The sequence below is a fragment of the Cannabis sativa genome, chromosome 9, assembly GCF_029168945.1.
Source record: "Cannabis sativa cultivar Pink pepper isolate KNU-18-1 chromosome 9, ASM2916894v1, whole genome shotgun sequence".
Lineage (NCBI taxonomy): Eukaryota > Viridiplantae > Streptophyta > Magnoliopsida > Rosales > Cannabaceae > Cannabis > Cannabis sativa.
This window is the reverse complement of record NC_083609.1, coordinates 95812-118692: the sequence shown is the minus strand read 5'-3', so window position 1 is coordinate 118692 and position 22881 is coordinate 95812. Positions and strand designations below refer to the sequence as shown.

The window sequence follows — 22881 nt, the reverse complement described above, 5'->3', positions numbered from 1 at the left end:
GGAAATGATATACATGATTTTAGTTACAAAATATAATAAAGATATATAATATAATTGGTAATTAATTAGCTATAAAGCGTGGTTCTTGCATTCACAAATTAATATGCAAATGAAACGACGCAATTCAATCTCTCCAATTTTACAGTACTATATATATATATGTATATTATATGTATCGAAACGACAACACTTGATCACATTTGGGTTAAGTTATATCTTAATAACTGAAAAACATTCACAATTAACATAATTAAGCATAAATCATTCTTCATAAAAATAACAAAAAATAATTAACCAACGCGCATAGTCAAGTCAAGTCAGCCTGAGCCAATTCTCTAATCCTATAATTAGTTTAATTCCACCACTCTAACAAAACATACTAATTAAAAAAACATACAGATCAGAAATATTTGATTATATATCATTATTCTCATCATCATCATCATCATCATCAATTTTTTGTTTTTTGTTTAATAAGGAAAGGAGAGTCCAACTCCAAACTCAGTCACCAATGCTCCACAGAGGATCTACCTGGACTATTTCTTTTTTTAACAAATAACAAAAAATAAAAGGGATGAACCAATAAGAGGACGCCACGTCTAAATTGTTTCCCTACGTCCCTTCACATCTGAATCCACCGAGCCAGTTGCGTCGGGTTCACAACATCCGGAATGTGGGCCCCATCACTCTTCAAAATGCACGCCACCTCACCGTAACTCTCGTGCTCCTTCTCACTCTTCCACTCCCCTCCGCCGCCTCCCACAGCAACCGCCTGTGCTCGACCCGGATCGAACTTCTGCCCGAACAACGTCCCCTTACTCAGAAACTCGTAAGCCATGTACCCGGCTAAGAGCCCGTTCGATGAGGCTGGCTCCTCCGGCTTTGAAACTGGATGCTGCCTCTTACCTGCGGCTTGAGCTTGAGCTTGAGCCTGAGCCGAAGCCGAATGAGTTGACGACGGTTTACACGAATAGAAAGCTTCTCTGTCTTTTCTCTTTCTTGAGGGTCCAGGTGTCAACATCCAACGAGAGTTATAATTCATCCTGTGGCCCTCAAATCATGCCATGCCACGTCAGAAACGAATAAACGAATTTGGTGTGTTGTCGTTGTGGCACTCGAGGAGGGTAAAAGCGTCAAATCACTTTTCTCATTTTCACTCAAGAGGGTTAAATCAGAGAATTCATGCACAGTAACAAAATATCGCCTGCCTCTGTCTAGACTAGTCCCACAACGAACAGGGGCAAAATCGTAACATTAAAGATAGACCTTTCGAAAATGAACAAAAAAAAAGAATTAGTATTTTAATTGAAAGATAAGAATGTATTTGAATGGTGGGGTGAGATTAGGTCTAAGTCAAGTGGTGAAATTAATCGGATCGCGATGACTGATGCGGCGGATCTCGTCAGTGAGGGAAAGGCGGAGCCGCCTGAGATTGGCGGAGAACAAAAACAGAAAGAGAAATGGACGAAATGGAGAAAGAAAAAGAAGATATATTTATAGTGAGAGAGAGAGAGAAGGGGAGAGAAATAAATATGAAGGAGCAGCGTGGTGGGTCTTTCTCTTTATATCACATTTTTGTTACATATTAAGTTCTCTAGTTTGGGGAAATATCGATAATGCCATTCTCAACTCAACTGCTAATTACATAATTCTCCTTATATTATTATTTATTAATTATTACAACAGCTTTTATTTTAGAGTTCCAAACAAAGAATCTCCTTCAACGTTTTTGTTCCTAATTGAAAATTACATTTTCCAAAATTGTGTTCTGTTAGTTAGTTTTTTTAGATATTATATTATAAAATATATCACACATTTTGGGATACAAATAAAGTAATAAGCTAAAAAATTATTGGCAATTGGTATTGTCTTTTTGCCAAACTTGACAACTTTGACGATGATTAATACATTTTTTTTGATAAATTCAATTTTAAAAAGAAACACATTATTGATAAATTTCAGCCTTTGGAGTTTGGATGTTGAATCTCTTGGCCATGACTGAATTGAAAGATAATGAAAAACAGACCAAGAACAAAAGAGAAAAAGATTGAAAGAAAGTTACAAAGAGGAAAAGAAAGAGAGTAAAGGAAGATTGATGAAGCAAAGAGCAATTTCATTCATTTAGTGTTAATGGTACACGGTTTTATAGTGACAGAGATTAGAGCTAGAAATGAAAGAATTAGTTACAACTGAACACAACTAACAACTAATCTAACAGATTTGTTGTAACAGATTAACTGTTACAACTGCCACTAACGGTCTCAACCGTATACCCTTAACACGGCCCCTCAAGGTTACAATTCGAATCGTTTGTGACAGAAGTAAGATCTTGAATTGTAAGCTTGGATCGAAAGTGTGGAAATCGTTGACTGGAGATTGCTTTAGACAGGCCATCAACAAGTTGATCAACAGCTGGAACATGTTTGACATGAACCATCTTTTGCAGAACCTTTTCACGCACAAAGTACAAATCAAGTTCTATATGTTTCGTTCGTGCGTGAAGAACATGATTGGTTGTGAGAAGGATGGTGCTTAGGTTGTCACACCACACAGTGGGGGGTCTTAGAAGCTGAATGTGAAGTTCTGTGAATAAAGAGTGAATCCATGTAAGTTCAGCCATAGTGCTTGCCAAACTTCTATATCCAGCTTCATTGCTTGAACGGGAGATTGTTTGCTTATTTTTACATTGCCAAGCAACAAGATTATCACCAAAAAAGATGGTGAAGCCTGATGTGGATCGACGATCGTTGGGGTCTGTGGCCCAATCAGCATCGCAGAAGGCAACTATGTCATGATATGTGGGTCTTTTTAGATGTAAGCCGTGAGAGATTGTGCCACTAAGATATCGTAATATACGTTTCACAGCTAGCCAATGAGTGAGCAAAGGATTGTGCATAAATTGACAAACCTTATTCACACTAAATGACAGATTAGGCCTGGTGATGAGTATGTACTGTAATGCTCCAACAATCGAGCGATAAAGTTGAGGATCTGTCATTGGTTCACTACCATGGGCTGAGAGACGCAAGCCACTGGTCATAGGGGTTGAAGATGGCTTTGCTTCCTGCATTTAAGCTTTAACAGGCAAATCACGAGCATATTTTGCTTGAGATAAGTGTAAACTAGATGGTGTTGGATTGATTTCAATTCCCATAAAATAATGAAGATCATCGAGATCCTTTAGAGAGAACCTGTCATTGAGAGCAGTATTGAGATTGGAGACAATTTTGGGGTCACTTTCAGTGATAAGAATATTGTCCACATAGACAAGAATCAGTGTTGTGTAAGTGGATGTATGTTGAATGAACAGGGAATGATCTGATTTTGATGGAAAGAACCCCAGTTGAATGAGACAGTGATGCAATTTATCGAACCATGCTCGAGGAGCCTACTTGAGGCCATATAATGCTTTGTGCAGTTTGCAGACAAGGGGAGGGGATGATTGTATTTCAAAGCCAGGAGGTTGTACCATGTACACTTCCTATTTGAGATCACCATTTAGAAACGCATTGTTCACATCTAATTGCTTTATACACCATCCATGAGGCAAGGGCAAGGTAATGACAATGCGTATGGTGGCTGGTTTAACTACAAGGCTGAATGTCTCTATGAAGTCAAACCCCGGCTATTGGTGAAACCCTTTTGCAACAAGTTGAGCTTTGAACTTGTTGTGAGTACCATCAGAGTTCTCTTTGTGTCTAAAGACCCATTTACAACCAATGGGTTCTCTACCAGGTGGCAATGGAGCCAATGTATAAGTGGCATTTCGAATTAAGGCAAGCATTTCATTAGACATTGCTTGGTTCCATTGCTCATCTTGTAGTACTTCCTTTACTGTTTTGGGAATTTTGATAACCATGTAGAGCTTTGGTTTGTGGATTCCTGACTTTCCCCGAGTTTGTATGGAGTGAGAATTGACCAAGGGATTCTGAGTAGCAACAACATTTTGGGAATTAGTAAAGACAACTTGCACAGGAACAGCTGCAGCATTCTACACTCTAGTAATGTTGTTCACACCAGTAGCATTGGTCACACCAGTAGCATTTTGATTTTCATCAAGTGAAGTTGGCATTACAAGATTTCTATTTCGAGAACCAGAGCCTCATGCACAGGAGGAGTATCACTTGCTGAACCTGTGGGAATTGATAATGAGGGTGCAGCGGGTGGCACTGGAAACTCAGTAATAGCTGCTGGTGCAATGTTGCTGGAACTGGAACCCTGCACATGCATAGAATAACTTGCCAGATTTGGCACAATTGAATTAGTGGTTATAGGTCTGATATGAGTGTCAACAGATGAAGGCTGAGATGTTGTAGGAATGACAGAAGAGGTGTAAAATTCAAAATATGAGTAAGAATCAGTGGTTTGTTTGGGTAATGTGGAAAATGGAAAAGATGTTTCATCAAAAATAACAATGTAAACCTAATTACTAAAAATTAACAACTCATAGGTGCACGTGTCTATCATAGCATTAAAATATGATAACACAAACATGCATGCAATGAGCGTACAATATAAATAAAGTAAGGGATTGAGGAAGCATTATAAACTTAAAGAGGGAAAACCTACAAAAAAATATTAATTAGGTAATTTGATCAGAAAAGAAAAATTACTGATCAAAACAGTAACCACCTCTAAAGAGTTCAACCCTACCTCATTGGAAAGTCGTACTTGGGAAGTAACCCCAAGCATTAACTCCGAGAATGCTACATTTTTTTATATGGTTTCAAGGATCTCCTACATATGCATGTCTATTACCTTTAACAATACTCGAGCCGCCCAAGATAGGTGAGCAAAAATTAGCCACCATCTCGAGGAGATGTTAGAGTCTCACATTGCTAATGTGTATAAATATAACTGTTGAGAATAAATTCACTTAATTTATTAAGTTAGTATTTTCATCTTGACACTTATCAGTTGAAATAGAAGAAGTTGTTGTTAGTTATAACAGTTGGCTTCGATACAAACTTAAATAAAGCATCACCAACACCTATAAATACTTGTGCCTCAACTCTCTCTCGAGGGGACACCAATGCTCATACTTTTGATTTCAGAATCAAGTCTAGAGAGGCATTGTCTAAAATCACAGTGTGTGTGTGGATGGATGTAATGATAGTACTTTTGAAGTAATTTCCCTCAGTGTGAGATATAATTTGTAATTGTACGCTGTGTTGAGTGGTGTTCTTATACATATTTGATTGTGTACTACTCACTATTCTTATAAATAAAGATTCACAATTCATTCATTCTCGAGCTAAGTTTATTCCTGCTTAATTTTCATCTAAGTTCAGTTTTGATTTTGTGGTTGGTTCTAGTTTTGAATTGTGTTTCTTAAACACTGTTACTGATCTTTCACCATAATAACACTATATATAACATGCATGAATTATTTTTTCCATTATCAATTGGTTTTTGAGATATAACTCCACATAGTATTGTAAGTTTGTGCGTGTCGTGCTGGCTTGACTCGTATTTATCTTTGCTTTTCAAAAAACGGGTCGTGTCGTGCCATGCTACAGAAAAATATGGATCGTGCGTGCCGTGCTAATATTTTAAAGGGTAAGCCCAAAGTGACTTGTAGACCTGATATTTTTGTGCTTTTCGGACTAGTCTATTTGTGCTTACGTATCATGCCTTTTGTGATCTTCATATTGTGTTGTGTTTAAGAATATATTTTTCGTGCCGTGTCGTGCCAATTTATAGCATTGTGCCATTTCATGTCCAAACCCGTATTTTTTCATGCATGCCGTGTTGTGCTCGTGCCAGTTTCGTGTCGTGTCAAAAAGTCCAGTCTATTTACAGCACTAACCCTACACACCATATACATATATAATAGTTTAATTTTATTTATGTGACAGTGCCACTGATTATTTTGGGAGTAGTGATTAATCGTCTCTTAAAATCCAAATCAAATAACTGTATGTATATATTTCTTTCGGGATTAAATTAAAACAATACTTGATTAAGGAACGGAAAGAGTTTTGAGTCATTGGAACGATGCACAAATCACGTGGTGAGAACAACTTTTGGTCGGCGTTAATTGAGACAATTCTATTGCAAAATTTAAAAACACAAAATAATGCTTAATAATACTCATCAACTTGTAATTTAATTACTTCAATCATATACATAATTGAATAGTTAAGTAGGAAGATACATGACTGATGTTATCTAACCCCTTTGTTTTTTTTTTCTTTCTTTGTTACTTTTAAGTATATTAGGTAGAAGAATTTGTCTTCCTCCTAAAATTGAATAGAGAATTCAAATATTACAGGTTCAAGAACTAAAAAAAACTTCAATATAGCATGATTTTTGAAGGATTAGTTGTAATTCATTAGAGCATATAAATAATTAAAGAAAACTTTGGAACTTGGAAACATCTGTATACATAGTGATAGTATACAATAAAATAAAAAAGGGGGTTCAAATAATTAATCTACAAGATTAATATGATTAATGGAGTGTTGGAGAAGTGTAATAATAATGGTAAAGAAATGGGAGGAGATAATGATATAGACCAAATACCTTATTCTTTGTGTATCCTTTGCTTACAAAAGTACCACCCGCTGCATCATTTCAAAATTCAAAACCACATAAAATAAACATTATTATTATCTCTAGTATCTGATTCTTATTTACTGAGATTTAATTTGTAATGTAAAGTCATATATAAGGTCATAAATATTGTATCTTAGCTGAATGGGGGAGTACAAGGGTATGTCCAACCTAACTATTACCATGATTAAAATTATTAAACCAAAATTAATTAAGTAATATCTTGCTATTGTGAATATCAGTATACATCAAAATTTTAATTAGTTTATTTTACTAATACCTTTGAAAAATATTCTACTTATCCAAATACGTAATGTAAATTCTGTGCACTTATAAATGATGAGACTTAATGTTAAGGAATGTTGTGGAGTGGTGAAATTAAGAGACATTTGAGAGTGGAGATGAGAACAGTGATTGACGTGATGACCTAAAATCAAAGTTGAGGTTGGGAAGAGAACAATTAATAATAAAATCCAAGGGCAAGGAAGGTTATATTAATTGTAAGTAAAATTTGTGGGATGTAATGTTGTATATATTTTCTAAAGACTAAAGATGTTATAACAGTTAACAACCCTGCATGCGCTGCCCTGCCTTGCCTTGGATTTACATAAACTCATTCAAGGTTTTGCTCGATCTCTCAATTAAAAGAAAAGCTCTAACAATATTAACATACATAAATACGACTTACCACCGCATTCTCTTGTAGAATTAGATGAAGCAGAGCAGAGACAGAGCCTTCCCTCAGTCTCGGTGTCAAAGCCACACGTACCGCCCGACTGAGTGCACCGTCTGCAGCCACCTTCGGGGAGCATGTAAGTGAGCTTGATGCCGTAAACCCAGTCAAGAGGCCCTATCCCTCTCAAACCATCCGCGTTCACCACACTCGTGTAGTGAGTGCAGTCCAAGATGTTCATGCTCATCGTCCTCACAGTGTCGTACCCCGTGAAGCAACACGGCGGGGTAGAGTTTGTCAAGAAATGGAACACCCGAAACGCATTGCAGGCGCCGTACAGCTCCTCGCACGAGTGGCCCGAGAAGTTGAAGCAGAGGTAGCTGTAGTGGTTGAGCACTGGGGAGTCTACGGAGCAGTTGAGAAGCGCGAAGACTGTGTCCGAGGTGGGAGGTATGATGGCAGACTGAATGTCGGTCATCTTGAAGTCGTGGTGAGGCTGCAGGATGGAGCAGGTTGACATGGCGGGGTCGTACACTACCATTGTTTGCTTATCGTAGTCTATGGATTCTACTTTGTAGTTTCCAGAGGGAGTCACGAAGAAGAGTTCGGTTGTGCTGTTGCAGTTGAACATGTTTCGAAACTGTGGCGCCCCGCAGCCGTCGTCCACTCCAAACGGGTACTTTATGGCCACACTGCCGCACGAGGTGCGGCATGGGGTGAGTAGGGCGAGTGCTGGAACAAGTTGGAGGAGAGTAGTTACTAGTATTGCTATTGATAAGTATGCCGCCATGGTTGGTTGGTTGTTGTTATGGATTAGAGGAAGTAGTGAATAGTGTTTTTTAAAGACAATTTGCTAAAGTAGGGACCGAAGAGAGCTAGCGGATCAGATGCCGGAAATTAGTCGTTTACTTTACGACATTTGATACTTTTAATTTGAAGCTAGAACGCGCGTTACACTACTGGCATTGGCACAGAGGCTATAATGATATTTGAGTGAGTAGTAGCTAGTGGGATCCACAGGTTTGACAAAGTGTGTATGAAATCAAATACGACTGACTAGCTGGGGACTAGCAAAGCAAGCTATTATTATTATTATTAAGTTCAGATACAGATGATTGACCTTTTCTTTTTTGTGTTTGTTTGTTTGTTTGGTTTTTTGAAGGTGTTTGTTAACAGTAGCAAATATAAAAAAAAAAGACAATCAATTCATGTCCTTGAAGTATATATTGCACATTAGCTGTTTCGCATGTTGGGGAAGCACGTCTTTTAATACACGGCCCAGCCCAGGAGCGCTAGCTAGCTGCTAATTCATTCAAATTGTATTGTAGTTATTTAGTCATGGTTACTTTTGCATGCCCAAGTACTGTTTTCTTTACTTACCAATGGACCAATCAATAATCAATTAATCAACTACTCTATTCTATTTCATTAATTTGTTGTCGTTCATCTTCATCCTCCGGTTGTTTTACTTCTAGTCAACAGAAACACAAGCATAATTTGACCCCACATTTATGTTGTTACTAACTACTGTATATATAATACTAAAACCACAACCAAACCAACTTTGATATATCTTACATTACATGATGCATGCATATTTTATTAATTTATAATAATATAGGCATATATAAACATTAAATACAAACTCAACTAGTAGCAGCAGCAGCAACAGTAGTAGTAGTAGTATAGTTATGACATATAGGGCTCGTTTGGATCCCTGTGTAAGGGCTCCGTATTGTATTAAATTATAAGAGTACCATGTTTGGGTAGGACCTTGTATTGTAATAGATATTACAACCCCAATTTTTAATACAATCTATCCTGTATTATTCTATGCTGAATAAAAACAGTGTACAAGGCTGTATTGTACTCTCCCTCTCACCCAAACTTCTTCATTTTCCCGTTCAGCCATCTTCGCCGATTCTCTGGCCGATTTGGCCTGGATTTCTCGGTGAAGAGCAACTTCGTGTTCTCCGACAGATCAATCTCTCAGATTCATTTCTCAGTGAAAAGCAACTTCATCTTCTCTAGCATATCAATGTCTCAGATTCATTTGGTATTCTCTCTCTCTCTCTGTCTCTCTCTCTCTCTCTTCCTCTCTCTAATTCTTCTGGTATGTGTGTGTATCTCTTTCCCTAATTTACCATTGTCATCATTCTCTTTTCCCCTTCATAGACCAGGTGTGTCGTCCGCTGCTAGCAAACGCTGCTCGATTCTTCTCCGTACAACCTAGAAAGAGCCGAGGTTCTGCTATTTTGCTCTAGGTGAGTTATCAATTATGATTCCATGGTTGGTTATCAAGACTCTAATTAATAAATTACTTTACCATTAGTGGGTTTGAATTTGGCTATACTGTTCTGCTCTTCTTCTTCTTCTTTTGTGTTACTTTCTTTTTCTTATTTATTATTGAATAATGTTGATGATGGGAATCCCTTTCGACTTTTCAAGTTTCTGTTTTTCTGTATATCGTGGAGGTGAATTTGATTGAATATTGATTTTATGCATGGTTACTATTTTGACTAATCCAAAATGTTCTGTATTCAATCAGGTTAGTCTTAATTAGTTTTAGTCATATTTCTTTCATTCGAAAATTCAGAACCCACCAAACAATGATTTGTTTGTGAGCTTGTTAGAGTTAAATGTTTTCGTACACCTTGAATTTTAAGGCTTTACTTACTATTTGAGTAGTTGAGTGGTTGGTGAAATGAAATTGAGATATGTCCTTATGGAAAACCAACTTAATTTTGCTAATGAAATACCACAAATTGAGCTTCCATTACCGCTCAGCTGCTCAACTATTGAAATTGTTGAAGATGTTGTTGGCTTTTAATTAAATCGGCTTGTGAGGGCTAGATAAGTTGAACTGGGTGGGTTGTTTATTGTTTATTGTTTACTTCAAACAAAAGGTGGGTTGGGTTGGGCAATGCCCTGTCAGTATTTGTCCCCAAAAGCTTTTTTTAGCTTTTGGTTATGGTAATTAGAGGTTAAGTTTGATCATTTAGAGGGTAAAATGTTGTTCCCTGTATTTATTGTGAAGGGGCTTACCACTGGCTTTATAGGAGAATGAATGGGGTTATGAGAAATAGGTTAATGATTCTTTGTTTTGAGATGTGTGATGAGAAATTTGGTGTTATACCAATACCAATACCATTTTCCAATGAAGAAGAGTTTATATTGGGAGAATGGAATGAATCAGTTGCTCTGTTAAATATTTACCAGATGTGGGTGATGGTTGATGATGGTATTCGTATTAAATGGATAATGTGTCTCAAATTTGGGCCATTGCCACCATTGTATTTTCCCATGAATTTTTGGAAGGAAGATGAAATTTTATTGAAGAGCTATAAAGATGAAGATGGGGTTGTTTCATATAATATTAGTACTAAACAACTTAGAAGAGTTTATGTTCCTCGAAGGATGTTTTACTGCACTCATGCTATTCCATCTCTAAAAACTTTATTTTCATTCTAGAATTGGGAATTTGAAACTCTTTATTATTTTGTATTAAGAGTTCTTTCTTTTAAGATTTGTATTTGTGGAGTTCAACTTGTAATGTTCGATTTCAACATTTTTATATCAATTTGAAATCATGAGGAGTACTTTAATATGAAACATGCATCTGCAAGAAAATGTCATTGAGAGATGTTTTGGATTGCTTAAGATTAGATGGTCAATCTCGAAGAACACGTCATTTTTCCCAATAACAACACAGTGCCGAATAATTACAGCGTGTTGTATTTTGCATAATTTGATTCCGCGAGAAAAGTCTCTAGATCCAGCGGAAATTGAGCTTGATAGACAAGTGGATGCTGCAGAAGATACTCATCACACAATAATGAATATCATGAAATAATTGATATTGTTGAAGCCTCAACTCAATGGACTGAATGGAGAAACACTTTAGCTATGCAAATGTATAATGAATGGAGGCTACATAGAGGGCTTTAATGGTAGAGGTTCTTAGTCTTGCATGTATGGACAAACTTTGCTTACTTATTGTTTGTATTAGACACATTAATTTGAATGTATTCTTACTTGCTTTTTGTTGTCATTTAACTTTGTTTGTATTGGACGCATTGATCTTAGTTATTCAATTTTATTTTGTCTTTGAAATGTTTGGATGATTTTATTCTTACCATTGTTTGCATTAGACACATTAATTTGAGATATACATGCAGAATTTATTAATATGGTGACACTTGGAAATGAGAAACCAGAATATGTAGCGACCTTCAAGTCAATAGATGGAGAAATTCGAGAGGCTTTTGTGACAAGAGTTCTCAGAGAAGTTAGAACAAGTCGTTGATGGAGAACTTTGGTTTTATTGGTTGAACTTTGATTTGGTTGGTTGAACTTTGATTTGGTCGGTTGAACTTTGACGGTGCTACAAGGTTTATTTTAGTTGTGTAAACTTTAATTTTTTTAAAAAAAAAAAAATTGGTTACTTTTTTTATGACAATTTATTTAGAATTGACATTAATATTCGGGTTATAATTACGTTTTTTTAAAAAAAATAAAAGTTAATATTTTTAGTTGATTTATTTTTTTTTTAGTTTTTTTCAACATTTCAACATTTTTAATTTCTTTTTAAAAAAATTAGTGTCTTTAATTTTTTTTTAGTTATTAATTTTTTTTTTTAGTTTTTATTTGATTTTTTTTTTTTTTGAATTTTTGCAAAATTTTTAATTAATACAATACAATACAATGTGAGCCAAACATTGTATAATTTAACACAACATTAATACAATTCAATGCCAAACATAGTATTGTATTAAAATTATACAATCCAATCCAATACAATACAACCCAATACATTACAATACAATACAATACGGCGTACCAAACGAGCCCATATAGTATTAATTAATTAGTAGCTAGTGTCATCTGATCACGATATCATTCATGATCAATATATATATATGTTCAATTAAACTTTAGTGAAGCGTAGATAATCCTTATTGGAAGGGAGGTGAACGGTGTTAATTCCCCCAGGGAACATGGTGTTGGCCTGTTCAGTAGAGACGGTAGGAGAAACGACGACAGGTTCCCCTGGTTTCCAGTTGACAGGGGTGGCCACCTTATGCTTTGAAGCCTTTTGGAGGGAGTCCACCACACGCAACACCTCGTCCATGTTGCGCCCTGTTGTGGCTGGGTACAGGAAGCTCAGCTTCACCTTCTTGTCTGGACCAACTACGTGAAGTGCACGAGAAGGGACTTGGTTTCCTGAGGAGTCCTTCTCTTCAGGGTCCACCATGTTCAATTGCTTCATCAGTTCTCTGTTGGGATCGGCAATGATTGGGTACCTCACTTTAGCACCAGGCTGCAAATTAAAATATTAATCAAAACAAACATATATATATATATATCTATTAGAGAATCCCACATATTATATAGGATATATAAGCTAGATCCAGATGAGATCGAGTATTAATTGTGTATATACAGTGTAAGCTTCAATGTCCTTGATCCACTCCTTGTGAGAGTTGAGGTCATCACAGGAGAGACCCACAAGCTTCACTCCTCTCTTATCGAATTCTTGAGCATAGGCAGCTATCTTCCCAAGCTCCGTAGTACACACCGGCGTGAAATCACCTATATAATTACAATTACAATAATATTATATAGAATTAATGATATGATACAACTAATTAATTAATTAATTACCTGGATGAGAGAAAATAATGGCCCAACCATCACCGATATAGTCGTGAAGAATGATGTTGCCGTGGGTGGTTTGGGCTTCAAGGTTGGGGATGGTGTCTCCAATAGTAAGGCCTGGCATCTTTGTAAGTTAATTTCATTACTGAGTTAGTCTACTATATAATATAATATATATACATAAAGTGAGAAAAATGGATGAAGGTGTGTTGCATTGCATGAAGGCAACGTGGTATTTGGCGTGGCATACTGGACTCAGAGTCTTCTTCCACTTGTCATCTCATTTACTCTCTGTCTAGAATCTATTCTAGATAGATTTATGTATGTACTAATCAATGTTTATAATATATAAACTATTAAACTTATTGCTCATCAACAATGGGGATGTAGCTCACATGGTAGAGCGCTCGCTTTGCATGCGAGAGGTACGGGGTTCGATACCCCGCATCTCCATTTTTATTTTCTTTAATAATAATTTCATGTAAACAAAAAAAAAAAAGAATCTTATTCACCTGTAAATAAATGTCGTTTTTTTCTTTTTCCCGCGCAATAACTTTGACAGTTGTTTTGTAGGGTTTTTTTTGGTGGAGAAAGAGGAGTAGAGAGAAGAAGCAAAGATGGAGATGGCAGCTCAAATCTCTCAGTTGCTGAATCAGACTCTCAGCCCCGATTGCGGAGTGGTGCGTGTAGCTACTGAAGCTCTCGATGCCCTCTCACTCCTTCCACCCTTCCCTTTCTCTATCCTCTCCATCACCATCGGTACCTACGTAGCTTATTACCAGGATCTACTACTTTCATTTCCAATTTCTTTAATTAATTCTTTCCTTCTTTCTTTCGATTCATTAATTCTGTAGAAGGTGAAAATCAAGGTCAAAAATTGGCGGCAGCCACATACCTTAAGAATTTGACTTGGCGGAAGATCGATGAGGGAGTAAGTAAGGAGTTCAAAGACCAGCTTTTGCGTGCTTTGCTCCTCGTCGAACAACCTCTTCTCAAAGTTTTGACTGAAGTGGTATGCTACGCTTCCACACTTAATTTCATTTATCAATATTCACAGTTATTCGAATTAAAGAATTAATTTTGTGTACTTAACTCTGATTTTTATCAATGAAATGTTGAATATTAAAAAAAAAGGAGTTAATTTTGTGTCTAAGCTATTAAGAGTAATTTGCATATGCCTCCATAATGTAGTTTATTGGTTCATGACTATAGGAGTCTTTTGAATATTTAACATTTTGTTGAATGATCAGCAAACAAAGCTGCCCTGGTTGACGTGTAGCTCTTGTTTCTCTCCGTGTCTTATTTTTCAGGCTTTTGATTTATTGCCTGAATTACGTATTAGTGTAATGCCGAACTTTTCTCATTAATGAAAGTTATCCTTTAATTCAGAAAAAAAGAAAGGAATTAATCTTTGTATTGTTGTTGTTGTTGTTGTTGTTGTTGTTGTTGTTGTTGTTGCCAGTTCCATATTGTTGTATCCGCCGATGTTGTTAAGCAGAATTCCTGGCCAGAGCTTGTGCCAGACCTTCGTTCTGCTATCCAGAATAGTACTCTTATTACCAATTCTGCTGAGTCTAATTGGAACACCATCAATGCCCTTACAGTTCTTCATGCTCTTCTCAGGCCTTTCCAGGTATTTGCAATATCTTTTTTTTTTTTTACTCTATAGTGGACTTATGAGATTAAGTGATAAAATTTGCTTATTAAATTTCATCGCAGTATTTCTTAGACCCTAAACTTGCCAAGGAGCCTGTACCGATGCAGCTGGAGCAAATCTCAAAAGAAATACTCGTTCCATTGTTATCTTTATTTCACCAATTTGTTGAGAAGGTTGTACTTGGGCACCTCTTTTCTGTTACTACTTTGTTCAGTGAATCCATGACAATATATTCTTTTTAATTTTGTAAACAGGAGATCAAAGTAAATACTACAAGGGATGGGACCGAGGAGACAGAGAAGACACTTCTTCTTATATCAAAATGCATATATTTTGCTGTGAGTGACATTTCTGTTACTATTTGTGTGAACATGTTATTGACTCAAAAGTTACCTTGCATGAGTTACAGGAAAAAGTGAAAAAAAGAAAAGAAAAGAATGGAAAACAAATATATGTTGAAATAAGTAATATAGCTGGTTATCTTATGGATTAAGCTATAACCGTACTCAAAATTATAATTTAGATGTTTGTTCGCTGTGTTGGATCTCTTTGGTCGATCTGATGGGATGATAGCTATTAAAATTATTGGCCGTGGACTGAAACCATTGCTGCTTTAAAAGACCCCACTTCCTTGCACTATTTTTATTATATCTTAATAGCAAATTCTTGGAACTGTTTCTTTCGTAGGTGAGGTCACATATGCCATCTTCATTAGCTCCACTTCTGCCTTCAGTCTGTCATGATCTAATTGACATTCTTGGCTCTCTGAGCTTTGATTATAAGGCTACTATTGAGAGTAAGTACTTGATGAGGTTGAAGACTGGGAAGAGAAGTTTGCAAATATTTTGTGCCCTGGTTACACGTCACCGGAAGTATTCCGATAAGTAATGCATGTGATTAGTGTATACTTTCATTAATTTAATAATTATTGTGCTTGTTATTAATATTGTTTTCTTTTTTTTTTCTTTCTGTTCCAGGTTAATGCAACGCATGATAGACAGTGCTTTAAACATAGTGAAGCATAGTAAAAATATCAGTGTACGTTGTCCTCATTGTTTTCAATTTGCTTTTCAAGTGACTGACTTGTTTGCACTCACCAAGCTCTCTTCTTTGTTTGTATAGCTTGAAATTGTCTTAGGTATATATGATGTTGCTGTCCTTGTTGTTACTATAGTTAGAAACTCCACTGTTGCTGTTTTGGCAATTTTTTTTGTTAGATGAATGGCATTTAGAGTTTTAATAACATGATTTTTCGTTGTTTTATACTCGATCTTTATTCTATGGCATTCCATTATGAAAAATCTTCCACTATACTAATGTTCATTTTTGTTGCTACTCTTTTTTTTTTGTAATAGCTTACTACTACATTATTTTATTGTTTGTATAATTGTTGCTGTTATTATTAGTGTTTTTATTAGGCTTACAAATGAAGTTTAAGATTGTCTGATTCTTAATTGATCCTTGGCCCATAAATTGTATTTGAGAAGAAAATCCTAGTTTATTTCTCTAAATACTAGTGGTCATATTGCTCTAACGAAAAAAAATCTTTTGTACACAGAAGCTTGAATTTTTACAAGAGCGGATTGTTTCATTAGCTTTTGATGTGATTTCACGTGTACTGGAGACGGGCCCTGTAAGTTATCTCATTATTGTTTCATCCAAAAAAAAGGTTATCTAATTAGTTAAACCATACCAAATATTACCCAAATTTCAAATTTGGGTATTGTATAAAAATCATTTAGGTGTTATAGATTGTGTCAGTAAAACCTATAAAATTACCATTGGATGGTCCGTTTGTACAATGTGTGTTTTATGTAAGGAGCTAAATGTCATTTGGAAACAGGGATGGAGATTAGTCGCACCCCACTTTTCGTTATTGTTAGAAACTGCAATCTTTCCAGCATTAGTAATGAATGAAAAGGTAAATGTTCTGAAGGGAAAAAAAGGATTTTTTGTTTGAAAGTAGTTCAAAACTTTCCAAGTAATTAATTTCCTGTAATGTTTTGGAAAATTACCGAGTAGGATATCACTGAGTGGGAAGAAGATGCGGATGAGTTTATAAGAAAGAATCTTCCATCTGACCTGGTATGATTGTTGGTGCTGATTATTATGGAATTAATTCACATTTGGTCAATGTCCATGTCACCGACTTACCATGCCTGTTTTGAATGCAGGACGAAGTTTCTGGATGGAAGGATGATCTGTTTACAGCCAGAAAAAGTGCAATAAATTTACTTGGCGTGATTGCTATGTCAAAGGTTGCTCTTGATGTTTTTACTCGAAACTTTTCTAGCCATATACATTAGCTTACTATTCACTGGGTGCCTACAGGGTCCTCCAGTAAGAACTTCTTCAACTTCATCAAAGCGAAAGAAAGGTGAAAAGAACAAGGGAAATAGTCGACACAGCTCTATTGGCGAATTGTTGGTTCTTCCCTTCCTTTCAAAGTTTCCCATTCCATCTGGAAATAATGAAACTGGCAACTTAAACAAGTGAGTTGAAAAATTATTTTTTAATGTTGCTCAAATGACTTTGCTTTTCATTTGATTTATTTTCTTCTATTCTGGGAGGACTGATGGTTAAAGGAAATAATCAATTATCATACAGCAGGCCTTCATTGTTCTTCGTGCCAAAATATTCTCTTAGATGCATCAGTTTCACATAATCCGATTTTTTTTTTGAGAAAACGTAATCCGATTATTTGTTTATCTTGAGTTGAGTAGTGTGCAAGAATTCTATAACTTGCTAACAGTGACCTTGAAAACAATTCGACCTGATCTGTTTGACAATACCATTCTTCTCATGAGTGGACATTGAAGTTTAGTGACACCAGTCTTTTTCTATTACCTGGTCAAACTTACATTTTCTTTACTCTCGGATCATATTTTATTTCCCTCTTATGTGATTATTTCCATGACCAAAATCATCATTACTACTGCCCGTGAAAGTTACATTCAAGGTTTTACATTTCATTCATATTGCTTTACATTTTATCAAGATGATTCTCTCACAAATCTACTGCGGCTATCATTGCAGTTATTTTGGTGTTTTGATGGGGTACGGTAGTCTGATTGATGTAAGAATTTATTATCCTACCCATTTAATCAATCGGGGAATGTGTTCTATTACTAGTATTTGAAGTTATACATATGCAGTTTCTTAGGGAGCAAGAACCGAGACACATTACAAATTTGGTTCAGATGCGGCTACTTCCATTGTATAGGTCATCAGTATGTCTACCATACTTAATGGCTCCTGCAAATTGGGTACTTGGAGAGCTAGCCTCCTGTTTGCCTGAAGTACGAGTATTTCTCATCCCATAATTCTCTTAGCTCACTTGCTAATATGTGTTTCATTTGCTTCTTCACATTGTTTATCACATTTTCCTTCCTCTGATATGGCATCATAGTTTCATGAAACTCAGTAATTGTCTCAATCAGTCTTAAAAATGCCATTTTCAGGAAATAAGTGCAGATGTATATTCTTCATTACTTCATGCATTAGCTGTCCTTGATGAAGGGGATACTTCTTGTTATCCTGTGAGGGTTTCTGCTGCTGGGGCAATTGCAGAACTTCTTGAAGTGAGTCTGAAAGTCAAATCTTTTTGTTGGAGCCTCTTTACCTATATTAGAGTTTTATGATTATCACATATGGGTGTTTTGTTTTCTGGCTTCAGAATGAATATCTGCCTCCTGATTGGCTTCCTCTTCTTCAAGTTGTGATTGGTAGAATTGGTATTGATGATGAAGATAGCTCTGTATTGTTTCAACTTCTCAGTTCTGTTGTTGAAGCGGGAAATGAAAATGTTGCAATTCATATCCCATTCATTGTTTCATCATTGGCTGGTACAATTTCGAAGTGCATACCTCCTAATCCGGAGAAGCCATGGCCTCAAGTATGCATATAATTGTATAAGCAGCTAGCTGTTGATTTGTGATTTTGAATAGGCAGGCTGGAGTTGAATCATTAGCACATAAAAAAAAAATGAAAAAAAAATTTATTAATGTTTTAGCCAAGAAGTATGGGATTGGTTAGTACCTCCTATAAAAAAAATATTTTATATAACTTCTTGGGCACCCTCCTATCATAGGCTAGCTTTGAGAGTGAGCTCTACCCAAGTGATTGTATCACCTTCCAACTGCTTAAAAATGGAGATGGAGGAGGTGAATAAATGGAAATTATGGCCCTTGTTGGGAGAAAAGCTAAGAAAGAAAGAGAACCTAAAATTGCTTGGTATTAGTTACATGCTTAAACATCACATTTAATGGTTCCAAGTGTGTCTTCTAGATTTCATAAACAACATAATTTGGCATCCTGAAATTCTCACGTGTGCTTTAATTCTAGTGTGATGTTAATCACTAAGTCATAGGTTGCATGTCTTTTTTGGGATGAATAATGTCTTAAATTTGCAACTGTAAACATAAGGAGGACGTTGATAAATATGCATTGAAAGTGAGAAAAACTATTTCTTTTCCTTCTGTTATTTTGGCTCTCATGTTAATTATATGTGTAGTGATTTTTTCAAAAACTTTTCGAGTGTGTTTAAATTGTGGCAAGTTTGAATTGTATTGTATCAGTTAAGGTGTTGTACAGTTGATGAACTGAGTTTTTTTTGGTAATAGATGGTTGAAAAGGGCATTGCAGCCTTAGCCGTGATAGCTCAATCTTGGGAAAACTCTCTCTCTGAAGAATCTGAGGACTCTAGTGAAAAGTGGGCGTCTGGTCGAGCTGCTGTGGGCAGATCATTTTCAGCTCTTCTGCAACAGGCTTGGTTTACACCTGCAATTCCATTGGTTGGAGATCAATTGATTTAGCAATCTTCACATTTACTTAACTTTACTTTTAGATTTAATATTGATTGCAACTCCCTTTATGATGTTGATCAGAAAGACGACATAGATGAGGTTTCTACTTTATCTTCCATAAATGATGCTTCAACACTACTGCGATCCATCATGCTATCGGTTACTGAAAGCAATGCAATTTCGAAGCTTAAATTGCCGGAGCTATTATTACTTTGGGCTAATCTGATTGCCGAATGGAATTTGTGGGAGGAATCAGAGGATATGTCAGTTTTCGATTGCATTCAAGAAGTTGTTAGTCTACAAAACAGATATAAGTTAAAAGAGTTTTTTGTAAGGCCAATTCCTTCTCCCAACCAGCATGTTCCTAAACGTTCGATAATAGAAGGCATCGGTGCTTTTGTAAGTGAGGCAATTTCACAATATCCATCTGCAATGTGGAGAGCTTGCTCTTGTGTTCATATGTTGCTCACACTCCCAAGAGATTCAGTTGAAATCGAGGGTGTGATGCAGTCATTGGCAGTTGCTTTTTCTGGGGTTGCATTTTCTCGGTTTAATGAGCTTCAGAGTAAACCTTGTTCACAATGGAAGCCCTTGTTGCTCTCCTTAACATCATGCTATTTGTGCTGTCCTGATCTTGTAGAGAGATCATTGAACAAAGATGTCAATGGAGGTTTAGAAATCTGGGCATCTGAATTGTCGAAAATCTGCAGTAGATCAAATGAAGCTTGCCCGACAATGGAGTCTGAGATAAGGCTGATTGGTTAGTATCTACCACTTTCAGGATTTGTACATTTTCATTTTTTTTCCTCGGTGTCAGGTTATGTGGACTCACTAACTGTTTGTTGTATGGCTCTCAGTTATGGCACTGGCCAAGATAATTGAAAGGCACGTGGAATCAGGGAAACCCCGTGATAGTTTGTTAGAGGAATGCTTTACTTCATTAATGGAGGCATCCGTTCGGTTTAAAGAAATTCAGGAAGAAGAGGCTGAAGAAGATGAAGACAATGGAGAGGTCGGAAGTGATGAAGAAGAAGATGATGACGATGATGATGAAACTGACGATGATGACGATGAGGTTCCACTTGAAAATGACATAATTTCATCTGCTAAATTTGTGTTTACTGTTTGATAGGGTGTTTGCATTATAATTCATGCATCTTATGCTGCTATTGTCTAATTGTCATATTCTCTTGGTGATTTGAACTAGGATTCCGAGGCTGAGGAACTTGAAGAAACTGAGGAAGAGTTTCTTAATAGGTATGCAAAAGTAGCTGTTGCTTTGGAAGAAGGTACAGTCATGGAAGAGGAGGAGGATTTGGATGACCAAGATGGTGATGATGATGAGATTGAATTGGGTAGGCATCTTGTTCTTGTAGATTTTTGGTAAAAATGATTGAAAGTGTGAAATCAAATCAAATTGAATATTTATTGACAACTGCATTATTGCGTTACAGGTTATTTGAAGGATGTTGATCTGCAAAAGGTTGTGCTATCAATATTTGAGAGATATCATCCCATTTTGATTCAAGGACAACCGATGCCGACCGAGATATACACAAGCTTTGTTGACTCCTTCCCTCAATTTAATTTATTTTTTCAAAAATTGTAAGTGTTGTGATTATGATGCTTGTGAAATTAGTTTCAATTATTATGAGAGTGTTTAGTTACAAGTTTTGATAGGATTTTTAGTCTGCTTTGAATATTTAAGCAAAGTGGTAAGATGGGCCTGGGGATGTAATAAAATATTAATAAGGATGGAGTTTGGTGGGGCCGGCCACTTGCTCTGGCTTTAAGAGACAAGAAGAAGCACGTTGTGTGGGTGTGGGTGTGGGTGTGGGTGTGGAGTCTGTGGACTAAGTACAAAGCTTGATTGAAGCATAAAGTAGTTGTTATTTTATTGCATGAAAATGGAACCCACTTGCACTTGATATGTTACTTTTGGTAGCCAATTCATTTCATTGTAGTAGTAATAGTAACTATTGTTTCTGATTCCTCAATCAATCAATCAATATACTGTATTCATTTTTCTTAATTTTGGCTCCCATACATTAATCGTAATCTTTGTGTTCCTATTGCATTGCTATTGTTGTTCTTATATGGGCATTTAATTAATAATAGTGGAATAATAATGAGGGGAGATATAAAACATCATCCTCATCAATCATAATAATTCAAAAAGGACAGCCAATTTAAAGCCCAAACATGCAGTGAGTCTCTCTCTCTCTCTCTCTCTCTCTGCATGTGGAAATGATGATTAACCAGTTTTCTTTTGTTATCAAAACAATAATAATAATAATATTCTATGGTATGAACGATGGTAGTGTATAATAATATATAATAATTTGTCACTGCATACTGTCAGTCTTGCTTGGCATGTGGGTGGGATAGAATAAAGAGGAGTATAATAATTAAGAAATTATGGAGAAGACTATATAGTAAATTAAATATTGAGTAATAATGACAACATAAACATAGATAGAGAAAGAAAAAAGCAAAGGTAAGGTAGGGGGGATGCACTGTTACATTTATTTGCGTACAATTTACAAAAATGGAGTTTATATAGAGACTCTCAAAACACACACACAAAAAAAAAAAATACTATCATCATTAAATAAAATATTATATAGTGGATGTTTAAATTAATGTATTAATCAGTGATTATATATTTTATTTTATTGATTTGATTTTTTATTATTCTAGTCATATTATTGTATAAATGAGAGGTTTATTCTATTACAATAAACTGTTGAGAAATTCTCAGTTTTTTTTTTCTCTCTTCATCTTCTTCTATATTTTTTTTTATCTATTTTATATTATTTATAAGAATTTTATAACAATATTATCTTTTAGTTTAGCATAGTGTGAAGGAAGGAAGGAGGCTTCGGAGTTCAAGGTATGTAGGAAACATTGACCTTAATTAAACACATATATATATTTATGATAAACAAAGGTTTCCTTTTCTTTCTTCCAATTAACCTTTACAGACTAATCTACTTTATTATTAAAATGTAAAGAGTACTATATAAACAAGGAAGTTCAGTTCATGTGCCTATTCCAATTTCAATTATTTGGATAATATTAACATATATAACATGTTGCTTCGAACCTAGTGAATGTCATCGAACTCATGATTATAAACATCAACCAACCCCACACAAAAAAAAAAAAACTGAAAACATTTTTATGTATTAGTTTACTTTGGGGTTAATTAGGTAACATATATTAATATTATAGAATAGAATAGAATAGAATCCGAGAGAGACTGCATTGTAGATATGGTTGTCTCTCTTGCCCAATCTCCTTGCTCCGTACCACTACAACATGTGATTGTGACTTGTGACCATATCACATTCACATATAAATATATTCACATGCATCTATACATACATATACTTGTACTTATTATATATGTGTTTTGTTGGAATTTTCTAGGCCAATCAATTTGTAGAAATTTTAAATTAACACATCAATACTATTAAGGATTGAAATAAATGAGACTCCATATTCAAATATACTAATAGAACATTACCTTC

The 22881-nt window shown here is 35.6% G+C and overlaps 4 protein-coding genes, 1 long non-coding RNA gene and 1 other non-coding gene across 7 annotated transcripts; 3 read left to right on the top strand and 3 right to left on the bottom strand.

Moving 5' to 3' along the window:
• Positions 1–198: 198 nt before the first annotated feature.
• Positions 199–1683, bottom strand: LOC115722992 (uncharacterized). Its single transcript, XM_030652384.2, has one exon. It carries the CDS (start codon positions 1040–1042, stop codon positions 623–625), a length of 420 nt encoding a protein of 139 aa, XP_030508244.2. The 5' UTR covers positions 1043–1683; the 3' UTR covers positions 199–622.
• Positions 1684–6309: 4626 nt separating this feature from the next.
• On the bottom strand, positions 6310–8926 carry LOC115721764 (uncharacterized). 2 transcript variants are annotated; one of them, XM_030650840.2, is made up of 2 exons: positions 7244–8926; positions 6310–6566 (listed from the first exon to the last, which is right to left on the bottom strand). In XM_030650840.2, the coding sequence occupies exons 1-2, from the start codon at positions 8016–8018 to the stop codon at positions 6454–6456; spliced, it is 888 nt and encodes a 295-aa protein (XP_030506700.2). In that variant the 5' UTR covers positions 8019–8926; the 3' UTR covers positions 6310–6453. The 2 variants fall into 2 exon arrangements, with proteins under 2 accessions (XP_030506700.2, XP_030506701.2); XM_030650841.2 differs by having other exon boundaries at positions 7247–8926.
• A 1-nt stretch (position 8927) lies between these two features.
• On the top strand, positions 8928–11341 carry LOC115705917 (uncharacterized). The gene is made up of 2 exons (XR_009684277.1): positions 8928–9284; positions 9404–11341. It is a non-coding gene; the product is annotated as an uncharacterized LOC115705917 (long non-coding RNA).
• A 634-nt stretch (positions 11342–11975) lies between these two features.
• LOC115722168 (1-Cys peroxiredoxin) lies at positions 11976–13051 on the bottom strand. The gene is made up of 3 exons (XM_030651302.2): positions 12893–13051; positions 12672–12820; positions 11976–12548 (listed from the first exon to the last, which is right to left on the bottom strand). Exons 1-3 carry the CDS (start codon positions 13008–13010, stop codon positions 12156–12158), a joined length of 660 nt encoding a protein of 219 aa, XP_030507162.2. The 5' UTR covers positions 13011–13051; the 3' UTR covers positions 11976–12155.
• A 215-nt stretch (positions 13052–13266) lies between these two features.
• TRNAA-UGC (transfer RNA alanine (anticodon UGC)) lies at positions 13267–13339 on the top strand. Its single transcript has one exon. It is a non-coding gene; the product is annotated as a tRNA-Ala (tRNA).
• Positions 13295–21380, top strand: LOC115722167 (importin beta-like SAD2 homolog). Its single transcript, XM_030651301.2, has 22 exons — positions 13295–13311; positions 13460–13645; positions 13741–13898; positions 14349–14519; positions 14606–14716; positions 14798–14881; positions 15231–15427; positions 15521–15581; positions 16102–16176; positions 16387–16464; positions 16566–16628; positions 16718–16801; positions 16875–17035; positions 17580–17619; positions 17699–17842; positions 18005–18124; positions 18220–18438; positions 19166–19336; positions 19430–20108; positions 20206–20423; positions 20556–20703; positions 20803–21380. The coding sequence occupies exons 2-22, from the start codon at positions 13504–13506 to the stop codon at positions 20955–20957; spliced, it is 3279 nt and encodes a 1092-aa protein (XP_030507161.2). The 5' UTR covers positions 13295–13311; positions 13460–13503; the 3' UTR covers positions 20958–21380.
• The last annotated feature ends 1501 nt before the right edge of the window (positions 21381–22881 follow it).

Excerpts from the sequence above, each read along its gene's own strand:
- LOC115722168 (XM_030651302.2), bottom strand. The coding sequence starts at position 13,010 with ATGCCAGGCCTTACTATTGGAGACACCATCCCCAACCTTGAAGCCCAA. Across the intron at positions 12,821-12,892 it reads CATTATTTTCTCTCATCCAG|GTGATTTCACGCCGGTGTGT; the intron begins GTAATTAATTAA and ends GTAATTATATAG. Across the intron at positions 12,549-12,671 it reads AGGACATTGAAGCTTACACT|CCTGGTGCTAAAGTGAGGTA; the intron begins GTATATACACAA and ends TTTAATTTGCAG.
- LOC115721764 (XM_030650840.2), bottom strand. The coding sequence starts at position 8,018 with ATGGCGGCATACTTATCAATAGCAATACTAGTAACTACTCTCCTCCAA. Across the intron at positions 6,567-7,243 it reads TTCTACAAGAGAATGCGGTG|CGGGTGGTACTTTTGTAAGC; the intron begins GTAAGTCGTATT and ends GAAATGATGCAG.
- LOC115722167 (XM_030651301.2), top strand. The coding sequence starts at position 13,504 with ATGGAGATGGCAGCTCAAATCTCTCAGTTGCTGAATCAGACTCTCAGC. Across the intron at positions 15,428-15,520 it reads CACCGGAAGTATTCCGATAA|GTTAATGCAACGCATGATAG; the intron begins GTAATGCATGTG and ends TTTCTGTTCCAG. Across the intron at positions 18,125-18,219 it reads CAATTGCAGAACTTCTTGAA|AATGAATATCTGCCTCCTGA; the intron begins GTGAGTCTGAAA and ends TTCTGGCTTCAG.
- LOC115722992 (XM_030652384.2), bottom strand. The coding sequence starts at position 1,042 with ATGAATTATAACTCTCGTTGGATGTTGACACCTGGACCCTCAAGAAAG.